This window comes from Misgurnus anguillicaudatus, chromosome 19 (genome assembly GCF_027580225.2).
Source record: "Misgurnus anguillicaudatus chromosome 19, ASM2758022v2, whole genome shotgun sequence".
In the NCBI taxonomy this organism is placed as follows: domain Eukaryota; kingdom Metazoa; phylum Chordata; class Actinopteri; order Cypriniformes; family Cobitidae; genus Misgurnus; species Misgurnus anguillicaudatus.
In genome coordinates, this window is record NC_073355.2 from 22,607,671 (window position 1) to 22,624,461 (window position 16,791).

Genomic DNA, 16,791 nt, shown 5'->3' on the forward strand with positions numbered 1-16,791 from the left:
CGACCGTATGGGCGTGTCCAGCGACAGTTTAACTTTATGCAAATGTCAAACGAATTTCGGGAGCAACTACCAATAAGAACAAATAAGTGGAGTTCACGTCATCCTTCTCTCGTCAGTTACTGGCGTGGATGGTGGTATTCATTTGTTTATGACAAGCAGATTCGCCTCTTTGAAAGAGACGGGCGACACACAGCGATAACGTCGCTGGCTGTCAACAGGAGTGAGTCAAAGCGAGAGGAATTATGATATGTCGGTCTTGTCTACACCATCAATCCCAGGAAGTAAACTTTTGCGTACAATCCGTGTGTTTGTTGTAGTTCAAGAAAAGAGATTTACGTTGGAGACGATTACTTCGGGGTACGTACCTTTTGCATATCGTTAATACACATCAAAGGAAATTTAAAATCGTGAATCTGACCATTGGTGCTCTTCAATGTAAAGTTTTACCGTTTTTGTTTTTAAACATGCTTATAGAAACAAAAAGGATTAATTTGTCTTAACGTTCCAAACACTTTATTAGATTGCAAATCAGTTGAATTCTTACAGCTTTTACAAGAAGGCACAAGCAAACTGAGGTAAATATTAGGGATGCACCGATACAACATTTCTGTGCAGATACCGATATCTGATTGCTTAAATTGACATCTACCAATACCAATAGATGCCGATACTTTTGGTTTTTACGTTTTAAATAATTTTATCATTAACAGTTACATTTTGGAAGTGCAGAGCATACAAACTGCAATTCTGTTAAAATGATCACACAGCATGATCAGTTTATAATCAATCGGCCGATGTCCTATAGTGGGAAGAATGCTTACCGATTATAGGCTGATATATCGGTGCATCCCTAGTAAATATACATTAAACCGTCACAGTTTTATAAATAGAGTTAACAGAACAGACATTCTGTGGGTGTATCTTTATCTTAAGCGCTTCTACACAAACAATTAAAGAGATTATAAACGTTCCCTTGTGCAGTGAGGAATTATAGTACCTTGTGAAGGATGTTCTGTTTTAGAAAAACCCTTTTGCACAAGCGCTTAACTTATATAAACTTTGCAGGGTCCAATTCCCAACACTTCAAACATAAATACATTACAAACATGACTTAAAGGGAAGGCAGGCCAGCTAATACAGTAACCTGTACAGTAAGAGGACATAAAACACGAATAAAAAAAGTTAAAAATATAAATGGCACAACAGTGTGAATTATCACAGTCCTTATTTGGAAACATCATGTTGGTATCTAATTATCATTGTTGTGTTGAAGCTGTGAACAGGCTGAATCATTTGCACTACCGTTTATGATGGAATAATTTAAAAACAGTACTTTATAACACTGAGGTCAGTACCAAACGAACATAAAAAAAACCTAGATGGTAGGTACATCAAGCTACTTACTATCACTCGAAATCTGCCTCTAATATTCATTCCAACAGATAAAATCGGCTACACCTTCTTGTATATTATACAGGTACTCTCCACGTGTGACTTACAGATAAAAGGATTGTCTGAGCATCGACTTTAGTGCACATATTTGCTCTTATTTGTGAAGTACACATAAATAGTTTGAATGTTATTGTGCTCTTGAGAACTTCACAGTAGATTCATCTTTTTTTCTCAGACCAGCATGCTTTGCTACTCATCATCACCTGCGTGAAAAAAATCATGTGTGCAAAGAAGTGTATGTGATAAGGCCATAGAGTAGTGACTGGCCTCATATCACAGAATAAAGAAAGTCAAATATTATTCTGCGATATGTGCTTCTCATAATACAAAATCAGAAAAGTTAAATGAAATTGCGAAAACACTGTGCTGTCAAATGTGCTAAAAGTTTAACAAAATAAAAAGGAACTTGAGGTCTCGAATTCAGAACTGAATACATTGATGCGGCACACGCCAGCACACTGGATCATATTTTTATCATAACTTTAAAAAAAAACAATCAATCAATCAATCAAAACACCAGCACTTTCCATCCAGGGTGTGTGAAGGAGCAGCCAAAGAACAGGCTGTCTACAACCTGATCCAGCAGCCAATCAAACACCACTTCTCGGTTTCCTGAGCCAATCGTCACCCTCAGTTTAAAGTTTCCTTTATCACTAGGGTTGTTATTGCTCACAGGAAAGATGCTGACCACTTCCATGTCGAAGGTCACAGATGAACCGACACTGATTGCTGGCAACTGGTTGGTCATCTCTTTTCCATTAACAAACACAGCACCTGAAAGAGATATATAGAGAAATATGCATAGCCATTCAATATAACTTTCAATATAAACTTTAGGGTCAGGCCCCAAGTCATACCACTGGTGGAGATGCAGACAGCCTGGTCCCTCTGCAACGAGTCTGTGTCCGTTCTATTGTCCGCGCACACACCTAAACTATCTCGCCTATCTGGAGGTCCCGCTGCCGTGATCCTGCAAACACACATTTTACAATAAAAAATAAAGAGGATGACACTACTACCATAAACACTGCTGTCTCATGCAAGCCAAAAATAATTATATAGTGATGTACTTGAAGGTGAGGGTCTGGCCACAGAAGTAGGTCGGGGAGTTGGAGTACAGCACACCTCCGTGACCTGGCGACGAGTCACTGCGCATGGTGATATTTTTCCTACTGCTTAAAATGTAACCATCCACACCGGGACACCATTCTGTAAACGCAAAATAAACTCAGTGAGGTGCCCGCTCTCTTAAAACAGCTTTGAGTAGTTGGTGCACAGTTTGTACCATGGGGGGCGAGCGTGGTGTAGCCGGTCTGTGGGATGCTCCATGGGCTCCATTCGGTTCGGCCCTCCCCTCTGGCACACACGCGGAACAGGTGGTCCATATGAGGGTCAAGCTGAAGCACCAGGAACTCTGTGTCCTTGCCGATGTATGCATCCTCATATTGAGAAGAGTTACCGCGACGATACTGCAACCGGTAGTCCTGAGGAGTAAAATCATCGTCCACCTTACACACAAACAGTCGGGGTTGAAGATCAATAAACTAAACTAAGAAATCTTGAAAAACATTAGTTAAACCTTGTAAAGTCATCTGTTTAATAAAATCATCTGTGAACGGTGTGAACTAGAAAACATGAAAATGTTTTGTGATGAGAGGCCGGCCTACCTTACACCAGCGCACCAGCACACCGCCCGGTCTCTCCACCAGCTCTTCAATCTGGACTGGTGGATGAGATGCCACGCTGCCGTGTCGAGCAACATGCGTACGAAACATTTGCAGCAAAGAGTCATCCAGCTGCGCAGACAGACATGGCACATCCACCAGTGCAGGTACCTCAGGCAGGCTGAGGACACATAAGGGTGATAATGTATTTTTATCTAGATACGAAATTGCTGTTTCGTGTGTATCGTGATTCGTGAGGCAAATATTTGGCACGATGACATTTTAAGACATGTCTGTGAAACCGGGGGTAGAAGTACATTTTTTTCCTGTAGCTCAATTGATAGATCAGAATGAAAAATGACAGTATGATATCCAGCTTTAGTCTTGTTAGCTACTTAATGAGTTTGTGTGCTCCTCACCTGTCCAACTGGATCTGCAAGGCTTTTTTAGTGAAGCTGCCCAGCTTGTCTTCTTTCTCGTTTATACCACAGCGGATGGCAACCTCGCCTGAAGGGACAGTCATACAACAGTATGATTATATTCAGACTTACAGACTGTTGCAGTGTGCAGGTTGTAACAAAGATCTCAAAGGGAAAGTTCGCATTAGGCATTTAAAAGCATTAGGTATTAAACTCAGGGTTCCCACACCTTAGATAAATTCAAATTCAAGGACCTTTACAGGTCCAAGACCCTCAAATTCAAGGACTAATTGTGGGGACACATTTCAAGTGAGAGCAAGGTTACATCGTGTTACCTTTTAAGATACATTGTTACAGTTCCCTTTCGAGGTCACTGCGGTGACACTTTGGGGACGCCTCCAGGGGTAAGTGCGTCTGAATGTTTATATCAGATTCAACCAATGGTGAGGCCTAACTAGAAAGACAACGTGACGCGGGAGCCAGGAAGTATATCGCTATCTGCTATATTGCCAAAGACGGCGTTACAGGAATGCAGAAAGTATGGCAAGGGAGACGCAGCCCCTCATTCCCTTCTCAGGAAACAACAGTTACATACGTAACCCGAGACACTTTCATGTGTCAAACACAACTATGCAAAAAAGCATTTTGGTATAAATCAACATTCGCATACAGAAGATATAAGCATTTAAAGCTAACCGTTTAGCACGTGTGCTTAAAAAGTCTAGAATTTTATAATCCTACACTACACAGGGAATAATATGGATTTTTTTATCAGAAAACTTCTTGCATAAAATAGATTCAAGCACTTTCAATGAGCTGTATCTATGTATGTATATTTTCAAAAACTTCCCAGGCCCTTGAATATTTTCCCCCAAATTCACAAACTTTCAAGGATTTCAAGGACCCGTGGAAACCCCGTAAACTAATAATGAGCAATCATTTTACAGAATTTATACATCTTGAGAAGTGTTACTTGTACTTTTTATTTAGGTTAGCATATAATAAACCTAACTACTGTAAAAACTTACTAATGGTAAAAGGGTATTGTAATGTTAAAAATGCATTAGTGCAGTGCTTAACAAATTTATTAAACCTCCAATAGTAATCAGAAAACCCTTCAAGTTTCATTTTCCAGCTCTCCTAGAGTTAAACATTTGATCTTTTTTATACCGTTTTGGAATCCATTTAGCCGAACTCGGAGTCTGGCGGCACCACTTTTAGCATAGCTTAGCATAATCCATTGAATCTGATTAGACCGTTAGCATCGCGCTAAAAAATAACCAAAAAGTTTCGATATTTTTCCTATTTAAAACTCGACTCTTCTGTAGTTATATTGTGTACTTAGACTGACGGAAAATTAAAAGTTGTGATTTTCTAGGCTGATATGGCTAGAAACTATACTCTCATTCTGGCGTAATAATCAAGGACTTTCCTGCCGTAACATGGCTGAAAATAGTCCTCTGCTATTGAAAGTAACATTATTGATGGTGTGTTTGGCGCTGTCGCGCTAACATTGCTGGGAAAGATGAGACGCATACAGTGACGCAAGAGCTCTGTGGTGGCTATAGCCCACTGATAGGCAAACCTGTTCTTAAAAGGTTCACCAGTCGAACCAACTTCAAAGTACAGGACTAGCTCTAAACCAGCACCCAGTTCTTTCTGGTGGAAAGGGGGCATAAGTAAACCTGAAAGACTACTATAAGAGATGAAAATTGAGAAGAGCCTGTTGGATCCTAATAAAAGACAGTCTTCAAAGGATTTTGTCCTTTGTGTCTTTTTCTATTCTTCTATGTCTTTTGTCTTTCTCTCTTTTCATACTTTTCTACGTACCACTGATAGAGTACATCAAGCGCTCTAAAACGTGCAGGCCTTTTTAACCATGACACCAAATAAAATGTTCCAATCGAATAAATATTATTTATTATTATTATTATTAATATAATTCAAATCCCATGAAATTAGATAATTGTAAGAGCAGAAAAAAATCACTGTAGTCCATTGTAGTTAATGACCAGCATGTGTACCATCACACAGACTTACCCTCTCTGAGCAGCTCATCGGCTGTGCTGACTCCATGCTCAATGAGTTTCTGGCAGTCATCTAAGGGGCTGACGCTGTCCAGCTCGATGTTGTCGACCTCCTGCAGCAGAGCGTTCAGCCTTTCAGTCAGCAGTCGGCTCACCGCAGTCTGCAGATCCTGGAAATGTCGTTGCAGGGTCTCACGCGTCTGGCTGGCACTGCCCCGCACCTACACACGGCAGACACATCTCCATTACGCTGCACTGCTGAAGACATAAACTCAATAAAGGCTCGAGAGACGCATAAATCCTGACACTGAATGATATGTTCACATGACATACATGTAGTACATTGAGTTACATTTTGGCTAAGCTACACTTTATGCTAAGCTACATTCAAGCTACTCATTTTACCAGCATGTACGTTCCTTGGGAATCGAACCCACAATCGAGCCACATAGTACATATTTTACATAGTACATCAGGCAATGAAACATTTAAACGTTACAGTTATGCATTTGGCAGATTCTTTTATCCAAAGCGACTTGAAGTGCATTACAAGTTATACATTTTTTATCAGTATGTGTGTTACCTGGGTTTGAACCCATGATCTTTTGCAATGCTAATGTAATGCTTTACCACTGAGTGAGCTATACAGGAGAAGCCTATTAACAGCAGAACTCAAAGCAATGGGTCTCATTCACTAATTGTGTACATTTTTTGTATTTATACTACGCACACTTGAACTTCTCACGAAAACTTTCTGCCAAATTCACAACACCTGCGTATGCACATGAATTTGTTCTTATAACTACTTGTTCTTATGTTAAGTGAATTTGGAGTGTTCTACATAAGCAGCCTGTGAACAAGGTTGGTAATTTGCATAAAACACGCCCAAGTGATTGAAGTGTGGACTTCTCATTACATTCACATGAAGTTTAGGCATTAAGCAGACGATTTCATATAGAGATTTAAAAAGTGAGGAAGGAATGCTTGAAGATTTGTCATTACGTGCATCTTCTTTATATGTGTAGAAAAAATAAGTATAATTAGTTTTGGGGGTAACGCATTACAAGTACATTTCTGAAGTGACGAGAAAAAGTAACATTACTTTCTAAATGTACACATTAATATTTGAGTTACTTTTTTAAAAAAGTAATGCAAGTTAATTTTCAAGTAATAATTCGATTTAAAACAATATAATGTACTGAATTAAACCGAACGTAGTCACGTAGAAATACGCACTCTATGCATGCATGCCTGAGCAGGAACAGTTTGAGTCACAAACGGAGATGGCAGGGCAGAGCTTGATATTTTTGCGATGAAAATATACAATTTCTGAATGCAGAACTTCTCAGTCATAAAAAACACCTGCAAGGCCTAAAAGAGATCAAGACTCAGCCAAGAAAACGTAACGCAAAAGTAACACAAGTATTACTTTCCATGAAAAGTAACTAAGTAACGCAATCAGTTAATTTTTGGGGGAGTAACTTAATATTGTAATAGATTACTTTTAAAAGTAACTTTCCCCAACACTGATAATAATAATAATAATAATAATATAGATCATTTATAATAATAATAATAATAATAATATATAATACAGAAAATATTATAATATAAAATATAATCATGTTAATTTTCCATATCATCATTATTATAAACATTATAATTAGCCTAGTATTTGATTCTAGCATACCGGATTATTGCGTACCTGAGTGGTTTTAGGTTTTCTTAAATTTTTGCGTACATTTAAAAGATATTTTGATACGAAAGTTTTGTTGAATAACGATTTGTTCATGAAAACATCCGAACGCACAAACGTGTGTGTATACATGCTTAATGAATGAGACCCAATTTTTTTACACGAGTCGCCACATAAACAGCAAAAATACTGATAATGAGGGGGGGGGGTTTACAAGGATATTGGATCTAATCCAATAATCTGAAACTGGGTTAACATGTACCTAAAATCAGGTTTTGCCTAAACTGATTGTTTTAAGAGGTGAACGTCATAAATGGTTTAAGGGGTTAATATGACATGATATTACACATTATCTGGCTATTAAACATGAAAAGCATTTTAATACATAATAAAGGAATAAAAATGAAAATTCTGTCAACATTTACTCTCCCTTATGTTGCTATAAACATGTATGAGAAAACTTAGTGTTGATATTTTAATAAATGATGGCAAGCAGACATTTGATAATACCCATTGACTTTCATAGTAGGAAAAACAACTACTACGGAAGTCAATGAGTACAGCCAACAATTTTTAGGTGAACTATCCCTTTAAGAGCAAAAAAATCTAATTATTGCCAAAAAAAAGCCTGATTTTAAAAACTACAACAAGAACCATAAATTAGTCAATATATTGAATATTTTTAAAAAGTGTAAATTGTACATGTGATTATGTAAATCAAAGGAATATGCCACAACTGGCATGTTTAACAGCCGCACATTTAAATGTGCCACAGTATCGTTCAGCAGATGACGTGTATGTCTGAAAGCGGATGTGGTTACAAGTAAATGGTACATTTCATTTTACTTGGGTATGTTTCAGACTAACTGTTTCACCTTCAACAAAATGCAGCCAAGAGTGACAGGAAGCCTGGTGGTTTTCAATGTAAAAAAACGACAACGGTTCCTCTTGAAACTTGTTAAAAGGGTAACAGCTCTTATTGGCTCATTGGTGCGGAGTATCAAAATACACACACATAAAAAAAGAAAGAAATTATAAATGAGAAGCTCAGATGCAAAAGCCACTAAATGCCACCTCCATCAAAGAATAACGATATTAACCAAATGGTCTCGGCACATATACGTTCATCATCAAATACTTCCACTTAAAATCTGCTTAATCCCGGCCTCAGTCTGATAAAAATGCTCATTTACAAGAAAACATCAGATGCACTTAAAAGGTTTTGATTCTGCAAGGTTTTTAAAAAACCACAAAGCCCTACACTACACCCTTTTAATACAGAGACACGAAATAAGACATTAAAGCCAAACATGGTCTGTAATTCTGAGAACTTGTAGTCACATTGTTGGAAAGAGGAACGTTTCAGGCCCTTGTAATGAGTAATGCGACGTTGCGTTAAGCAAAAGCACGTTGAAAGATGCATGCACCACGTACTGCAATGCAAAAATAAAAAAAGCTCATCATGGCGACTGTCAATAATGACGACTACCGTGGAAGTCGACAGATTGCTGCGGTGGAGTGTGTCGAGAGAAAGATAACACTCCAGGAAGTGAGAAGACAGTCTAAAATAACACGGATAAAGTCCAACGTAAAGTGCTATTAATCAAGCACGTTGGAAAGGTCCAGTGCTTTGTTTGCGGCTGACGCAGGAAATGCGTCCGTCCATAAACGTGCATTTTTCCTCATACGCCTAACTCTTATCACGATCGATCACATTACTTTGAGCCAGGACAGAATCTCTTGCCTAAATATTGTTATTCGTGACAATGTGCTGTGATGCGTGTGTGGAGGGTGGATGCAGTATCACAGAGGTTTGGGATGGGGGGGATTAAAAGTGCAGGCTCCTCATTACAGGATGTTTAGACTTAGGCTCTTCCTAGAAATCCAACCTATGAAACACCTCTCAACACATTTGTTCCTCGTCGTATTCTGGCAAATAGACACGTGCATCTTATGAATCGAACCATGTATTAGACTCCGCCCAGCTGCAGACTGGCCTAAAGGTTACAGGCTGTGGTACACAGAGGCCACTTGTAGGTTTTAAGGAACCCTCAGCAGCTGGAAAGAAGTGTAACATCTAAAGAGGAAATGGACCAGAAACATTTTTAAAGACATCAAGCTTGAACTGGCGTGGCTGGCAAGACCAAAAGTTGTATGATATGACAATAATGGTATTTATCATAACTGTACAGAAACAGCTGCTATAACACTAGTTAGTGTTATACAGTACAAATATGACCAGATGAGCCATGAAGGAAGCAATTTCAATAAAAGCCACAAAAAATAGCAAGAGAAATAACACGGGAAGTAAATGCTAACATGGTCATGTAGCTGTAGTTCTATGCTAAGCGTGACGAAGTGTGACATGTGATCGTATCAGATGGGATGCACATATGGGATCTCGCTCAGACGGCTGCACACGCTGTGAGGTTAATCACTGGGCACCGTAGGGCGCCATACAATCACCAGTCAGTGATCCTAAAAGGGAGAAGTTTGATTTAATTCCCTGTCCCCTAGAGGACGTGAAGCACCGAGAGCTTAAACATTGAATTTATAACTCTTACGAAGAGCAGGAAATAACAGCCTTGTTTACGCTCCGAATAAGGCATTCTGGGAAGTGGGGGGGAGGAAGTTGGGTAAGATGCCAAAAGCGAGAGTCTGCAGATAACAGCAACCAGCATGTCGGCTTTGCATCCTACATCCACCCCGCACACACGCGGCATGAAATCAGCCCTTCTGTACCGACCGGTGGGCTTCCTGGCACTGCCGGAGTGCCGATTCACTTTACAAGGATGGCGGAAGTAACGTTTACTTTCACTCTTACAAAAACACCCACATATATACAAATTATTTTGTTACAGTAGTGAAGAACCACTAGTTTTGTTATCCTTTTCGTTCACCTCAGCGTGTCTATGGACATTATTGTATTATTTTAGGTTATACTGAATAGTGGCTGTGATCAATAGAAATGGCATTACTGTCAGAATGGGCTTGGCATGACTGTAATGCTGCCTCTTAACCAGATATGATGGATGACACAGCATCACAACGGACACCCCCACTCATTGTGAAATCTCATTGGTCCAAAATGCAGCTTTTTAATCATTATGTGACCCTGCCTAAAACAGGCTAAATAAGGGTGGTTTCCTGGATTGGGTTTAGATTAATCCAGGAATAGGCCTAAATTGTATCAGGACATTTAAGAACAAACCTTACAAAAAACAATACTGGTGTGCATCTCGAGACAAAACAATGGCACCGATATATGTTAAGATATGTCAGTACAAGGTGTTTTTAAATTAAGGCAGCTCAAACATGCATTGTAGTCTGGGACTAGGATAAGCCCTGTCTAGGAAACTGCCCCGTAATGTAATATGTTTAAATTGTTTCTCATTGATGTTAGTCTTTGGTATAACCTTACTCAGATAATATTAAAGATAGATGTATTGTATAATGATTTTATGTAGTAAACAGTAAATCACAAAAAATGACTTTAGCAAAGATACAGACTAGGTCATAAATCTGATGCTGATTTAGCATAGACAGACAAATTACTCAATCATGTTTGTTTTTTTGTCTCTGACAGTACAGACGTTCACCGCAGTACCTGTTTGCGGGCTTGGCTGAGTCCATGCAGTCTCTGCTGCAGCTCGCTCCTGTAGTTTTGGGCTGCCTCTATGCTCTCCTTAGCCTCCTGCAGCAACGCCTCCGCCTCTATTGACATCCTTGTGGTCTCTGCCAAAGCACAAATATTAAGGTAAAGTGTAGAAAAACATTTTCGTTGACAGAGATTGGAATACAACCCTTAAGAGACAAAAACTGGAGCCACCACACACCCACTTCGGAAAATGTCACGCTAACAAAGCTAAAATAACAGGAGCATGAACTTCCATACAAGCCCGAAAAGCAGAGGGATCATATGGAAAATTCAAAAGGGACCTTTGTGATACATTAGCAGATATCTTTAACCACGTCATTTCCACGTCTGTTTTGAATCATAACAGCACGTCCAACGCTTTATCTGTTGTTTTCCCCATTCCGAGCTCAGACTAAAAGGCTCAGCTAATACGCAGCACTCTAACCTTGAAAAACCACATCCATGTCATCTATCACATCAGTGCAAATATCAAAGGAGTCACGGAAATGATTGAACGCTACATTCTGCTTCATCTGTTGAAACTTTATGTGAAGTGTGTGCTGAAAACTCATACTGCTTGTGTGAAGGCAGACAAACAACAGCACGTGAAAAAGGAAAACAATAAATATGATCCAATAAATTTCTGTTAATGAATATCGTCTGCTGCTTTACTGATCTGGTGAAAGCTACTTTTCGACTAGAATGCTACAATGAACCACTTCCTATAAGGTTGAAGTGAAAGTAATCGCATGTGCCCATGTGGTTTAAATTCACAGGCATGACTGAACTTATCCATACAAAACTACACCTTCAGCTTCTGTACAATAGTGCCTGTATTACATTTGTGCCATTGTGCAGAAGAGGACAAAAGCTGGTTTTTTTGTGTATGGGAACATGAATACAGGTCAGGTGGGTCGGTAGGGAACAAAGCTATGCGACTCTCACTGTCATCCTCACACCTGTGAGAGTAAGCATAGATTTTAAACCACAGCATATATTGTGACCTGCAGGAACAAGCATGCGAGTTCAGATTACATACTCATATTCTTTATCATTTGTTACAAAAGTTGTAAACTGGAATAACTAAAATTATAGGAGCCATGAAAACGGATCAGGAAAGTGAAGGGATCTTTAAAAGCAAAACCTAAAGAGCTTCAAGACAGGCAATTATATTATTTGTTGGTGGTGTAGATTGATACTTTTCCATAAGTAAATACATCAGGGAGTAGAGCAAAGGGCTGGCTAACCTACAAAGGGATGCGATTTAATGGAAAAATAATAAGATCAGAAATTAATTTTTCCTGCATCACAAACTGTGACCCACCCACTGATGAATCCATAGTTTAATGCGCTTCTTAGGATGGAGACCCAAATGTGCATTTTAACAAACATAAGTGTTTTTTCACTCGCAAAAAATCGTGTCTTTCTGTCAATCAGCTTTACAGTCTCGCTTAAGTTACTCCTTTAGGTCAAATCTCGGCCCCACGAGAACAGAATTGTAAAGCAGTACAGTAATTCTCTATGGGCTAACTTACAGTAGCATCGTACACAACACTCAACATGTTCATACATGCTCAAAACGAGTAAACAATTCAAGGCAGACAGAATGACGATATCATATAAAAGCAACATCAAAGACACTTAAAAATTTTATTGTTTTTACTTATTCTGAAACTATAACAGAGTAGCATTTCATTTGGCTCTACTATATATTCGCAATCGCCGCACACATCACTTCATCGGAGTTTTACAGTAAGATCATCAGAGTGCTCCACCCATAAACCTCATCATAAAGAGTCAGCGCATTTAATTAAACACTAAATAATAAACAGTGAGAAATCCACAAACTTTTAGTTTAGTGAAACTTGCATTCTAACCTTATGCGATCTTGTCTTGTGTCATATTAACTTCTGCAGCGGAGTTCCGCCATTGAAGATGTGGTAACAGTAACGTTAAGCAGCAGGCAGGCGAATATTTCACTTTAATACAAGCCTGTCATCCAATCAAATGGCGAGTCAGTTTGTTTTCCTACCGTCTCCTGTCATTTCTAGCCAATCATATGGTTTAACCAGATTTAACTCCCGCCCCGTTTTGCGTATGGTAGACAAAAACTGAACTTTAGGCGTGTTCAACTCGGCTTCATTTAGCTCTGCGCAGATTGACATCGCGGCATGACATCAAAATACCGCGAGAGCTATTCGGACGCAGGTTTTCACGCTGTAATCACAAAATAGTTGTTGCATTGTTATATATTCATACATTTAGAACAAAAATACATAATTTCCTTAATGTAAACTATAAATGTCATATCATAAAAAACAGCATTCATGCTGTCAGTATTTAACGTTAGTCGTATCTGTACAGGAAATTCAGTATCAATAGTCAGACGCCGTACAGTTTAAACAACCGCAGTGCAAAACCACAGCACAGTGCATTTGCCTCTTAATGAATCATATATACTATTATTGACAAATTGTTATAAAATATTCAAGGCTTGTTGAGGTACCATTAAAACATTTACTGTCACCTACAGCCTACGTGATTTACAGTGTTTAATATAGTCGTATTTTGCCCTATGGCTATTTATTGTACTTATGCCTGCAATTATGCAAAGATGGATGCAAAATTGTCTGACTGTTATTTTAGCACTATCCATTCATCCATTCTATGTACCGCTTACCCTTACTGGCCTCGCGGGTTATCTCTGTATATGCACCTCTACGCATGTATTGCAGAAATTATAACAAATATACAAATGTGCAGTTAGCTATAAAACAATTACTTTTTTAAATTAATATAACGTGTGACGCCACAAAGTATATTATTTTTATCTGACATTTCACATGTCCCAGTATGTATAAAAAATATTGTCTTTTGATTGCATGGTATCCACAATCGGTGCCAAGGCCCGTCTCCACCCATTCATTGCATCTATTTATAAAAATTTGTCAGCCTAATCCAAGAGTAGTGAACTCTAGAGGGCAGTGTCTGCAAGATGAACAGTCCATGATAACGCGTGTTAGATGTTTTATAAATTACCACTGGAGGGCGCTGAATCGCACAACAGGGAAAAGTTGTAGGGTTGACGGATGGTGTTGACGTACATGTTGAGTGATATGTTAATCTGTACGACCAAAGTGATGAAAGCAGACAGGTAAAATGTTTCGTTTATAGTTAAAACATAAGTGCATTGTAATGCATTTATTTGCTTTCGTTATATATTAAAATAAAATGTAAAATATTTGGGTTTTTATTGAATTTTTACTGCTAAAATAGTGTGGCGACCAATGTTTGTTTCGATTAATTTGCATATTTTAAAAATATTTTTTGTGCCAGCTTATGGTCAGATAACTTAACAAATGAACAAATAAATGGCACCCTAATGCTTACCAGTGCATGCATATACTTTGGTTTTGAAAGTGGAGGGCACAAGATTGGTTTATGACATTTCATAAAATACATTCATTTATTTCATTTATCATAAATTCTGTGTAATTAAGATAAGTAGGCTACTAACAAACATCACTACATTGCATCACTTAATATATTTTGTTTAATTCAAATTGATGCACCCTGTATACCCAAGGGGGACACTAAAAAGTTTGAGAACTTCACTGCCACAGTTAAAATACAACTGCAGTTATAATCAAGATGTAAGAAACTGTGAACAGGCCATGTCTATCCAAGACTGGAAAAATGGCAAGCTTGACTCTAAAAGGAGGTTCAGTGAGGTTCAGCGAACAATTTTGTTTTGTAGGCATCATGCCACCAAGCTCTTTTTTCTATCTCTACACTCCTTCATACTGAAGAACTGATAGTATTATTTAAGACTAAGAGGTAAGGGAAACCACAAGTGTTAAGTATCATGTTTAAGCCTTTAATTAGTTTGTTATGAAAGGGCAAAAGTGCTGGCAGGACCAGCAGTTCTCAGTCTTGCTCTTGGAATGAGATCCAGGGCCCTTGCTGCGTCTATAGTGCACACGTGAGATTTCTTAATTATGCTGCAGTCCATCATTGTTAGGTGGAAAAACATAACGAATGCCCTTGCTAGTGCTAACTACAGAGCAGGGCTGTTTTAACATCTTGCCTTATGATTCAGCAGTGCTGAATTGTAGTATAGCAGCATGTGGCTGTCAGCACTGGAATGGGGGGGTGTTCCTACTCTCAGGGACCGCCCTCTGGATGAAGCGGAGCCATTTACCACAGCAATGTTGTCAGACCAATCCATGGCTGGGGTAATGCACACTGCACTCTGCTTGTGTAAATCCATCACAGGACAGAAAATAACAGCGCGAGTACTACGCGCGCGGAGCTATGGCATCACCGACTGACGTCTCTTCGGATCCCAGAAGAATTTGAAGCATCACTGAATTTGTATTTATTTTTTATCTAACGCTTCTCGTTCACGCCAGCAAAACGTGATTGGGACTGATCCAACTGATGATTTTCCAGAAGGGACCGATCACAGTTTGATCACGCAGATGTCGGACTGAAAACGCGATTCAACCCTAATGTACGTGCGATTGCAAGTTCGATCTCGGCTGTGAAGCGAATAACAGCATTTGACGGCTTCACGAAGTCGGAATAAAAACATCTGTGATTCATAGGCTCCAGCTGCAGCAGCTCTATAGTATCCGAGCATCCTTCCGCCAAGTGTGCGTTATCATCATCATCATCCTCGCGCCCTGCAGCTCCATCGCAAGAGGGAGGATCCGCAAAGGAGCTCACTGGGCAACACTACACACACATTCAGAGGATGCTTTGGATGTAAAATAAATAAGGATGGGGAAAGATCAGGAATTACTTCAAGCGGTGAAGACCGAGGACCTGATGACGGTGCAGAAGCTCCTGCAAAGGCCCAAACATGGAAAAGCAAGTAGGTGTTATAAAAAAATCATTGGCATTATTGCATGCTGTCATGGTGGAAAGATCGTAAGCAGTTGGATCACTTTCTAAAGAGACTGAGCACAGCTGAGGAGCACGTCCCTTGCAATACCTGTTAATGATGGCTAGAGATGTTTACTGGTTCGACGGGGTTTTTCTCGAGCTGTTGGGTTTCATAGAAGAGAGAGTTCCCAGTGTCAGATGCTGGTCCAGACAGTCGCATCATTATAGTGCACAACCTGATCCTAATGAGCGTCGCATCTGCATGGGATTTATTGCGCGCGCATCAATCTTTTATTTGCATCCCTTCTTTGATTTTCCCAAAACGTGCACATATTCTGACGTATTTACCTCAATACATATATAAAATTTGTGAGGACTTTTGTGCATTACATATGTAGATTAATATTATTATGAGGTTGATTCAGTAGTAAACGTCTTGCAGATATATTTTTATAGTTATTTCTAATTATTCTATCTATCTATCTATCTATCTATCTATCTATCTATCTATCTATCTATCTATCTATCTATCTATCTATCTATCTATCTACCTATCTACCTACCTACCTACCTACCTACCTACCTATCTATCGCGCGTGTGTGCGCGTGTGCGCGTGTATACACATGTATACACACACACACACACACACACACACACACACCAATGGATAGTTTCTGGGGGATGATTTTATGACATCATTGGGGGGGGGTTGAGATGGGATTATTGAGGAGGATATACAATGATTCATAAAAACAGGTGTACAAGACTCCAACCCACTCTAATGCCCAAATCTATTCCAATGCTCTTGTACACACACACACACACACACACACACACACACACACACACACACACACACACACACACACACACACACACACTCTCTCTCCCTCAATTTCTCACACTAAGACCACTGACCACAGCCATCTTCTTTAAACAAGTGTGAACGTTCACCTGGATTGAGCTTCTTGATAGTGCTCTATATTTTAAATGCCAGTTTGTAAAAAA

The 16,791-nt window shown here is 39.2% G+C and overlaps 2 protein-coding genes and 1 long non-coding RNA gene across 15 annotated transcripts in view; 1 reads left to right on the forward strand and 2 right to left on the reverse strand.

Moving 5' to 3' along the window:
- Positions 1-490: 490 nt before the first annotated feature.
- crlf3 (cytokine receptor-like factor 3) lies at positions 491-12,926 on the reverse strand. The gene is made up of 9 exons (XM_055193012.2): positions 12,773-12,926; positions 10,866-10,993; positions 5,576-5,783; positions 3,536-3,623; positions 3,120-3,297; positions 2,738-2,960; positions 2,523-2,661; positions 2,310-2,422; positions 491-2,226 (listed from the first exon to the last, which is right to left on the reverse strand). The coding sequence occupies exons 2-9, from the start codon at positions 10,980-10,982 to the stop codon at positions 1,961-1,963; spliced, it is 1,332 nt and encodes a 443-aa protein (XP_055048987.2). The 5' UTR covers positions 10,983-10,993; positions 12,773-12,926; the 3' UTR covers positions 491-1,960.
- A 1,815-nt stretch (positions 12,927-14,741) lies between these two features.
- LOC129434155 (uncharacterized) lies at positions 14,742-16,246 on the reverse strand. The gene is made up of 2 exons (XR_008640594.2): positions 15,892-16,246; positions 14,742-15,743 (listed from the first exon to the last, which is right to left on the reverse strand). It is a non-coding gene; the product is annotated as an uncharacterized lncRNA (long non-coding RNA).
- Positions 15,632-16,791, forward strand: part of caskin1 (CASK interacting protein 1) — a 91,697-nt gene continuing 90,537 nt past the window's right edge. For all 13 annotated transcript variants that reach the window (XR_012359190.1, XM_073857166.1, XM_055193023.2 and 10 more), the window contains exon 1: positions 15,632-15,771. Coding sequence is in view for 12 of the 13 variants with exons in the window: in XM_073857166.1 (XP_073713267.1) it covers positions 15,678-15,771 (94 nt within the window). In the remaining variant the exon portion in view is untranslated. The remainder of the gene's footprint in view (positions 15,772-16,791) is intronic.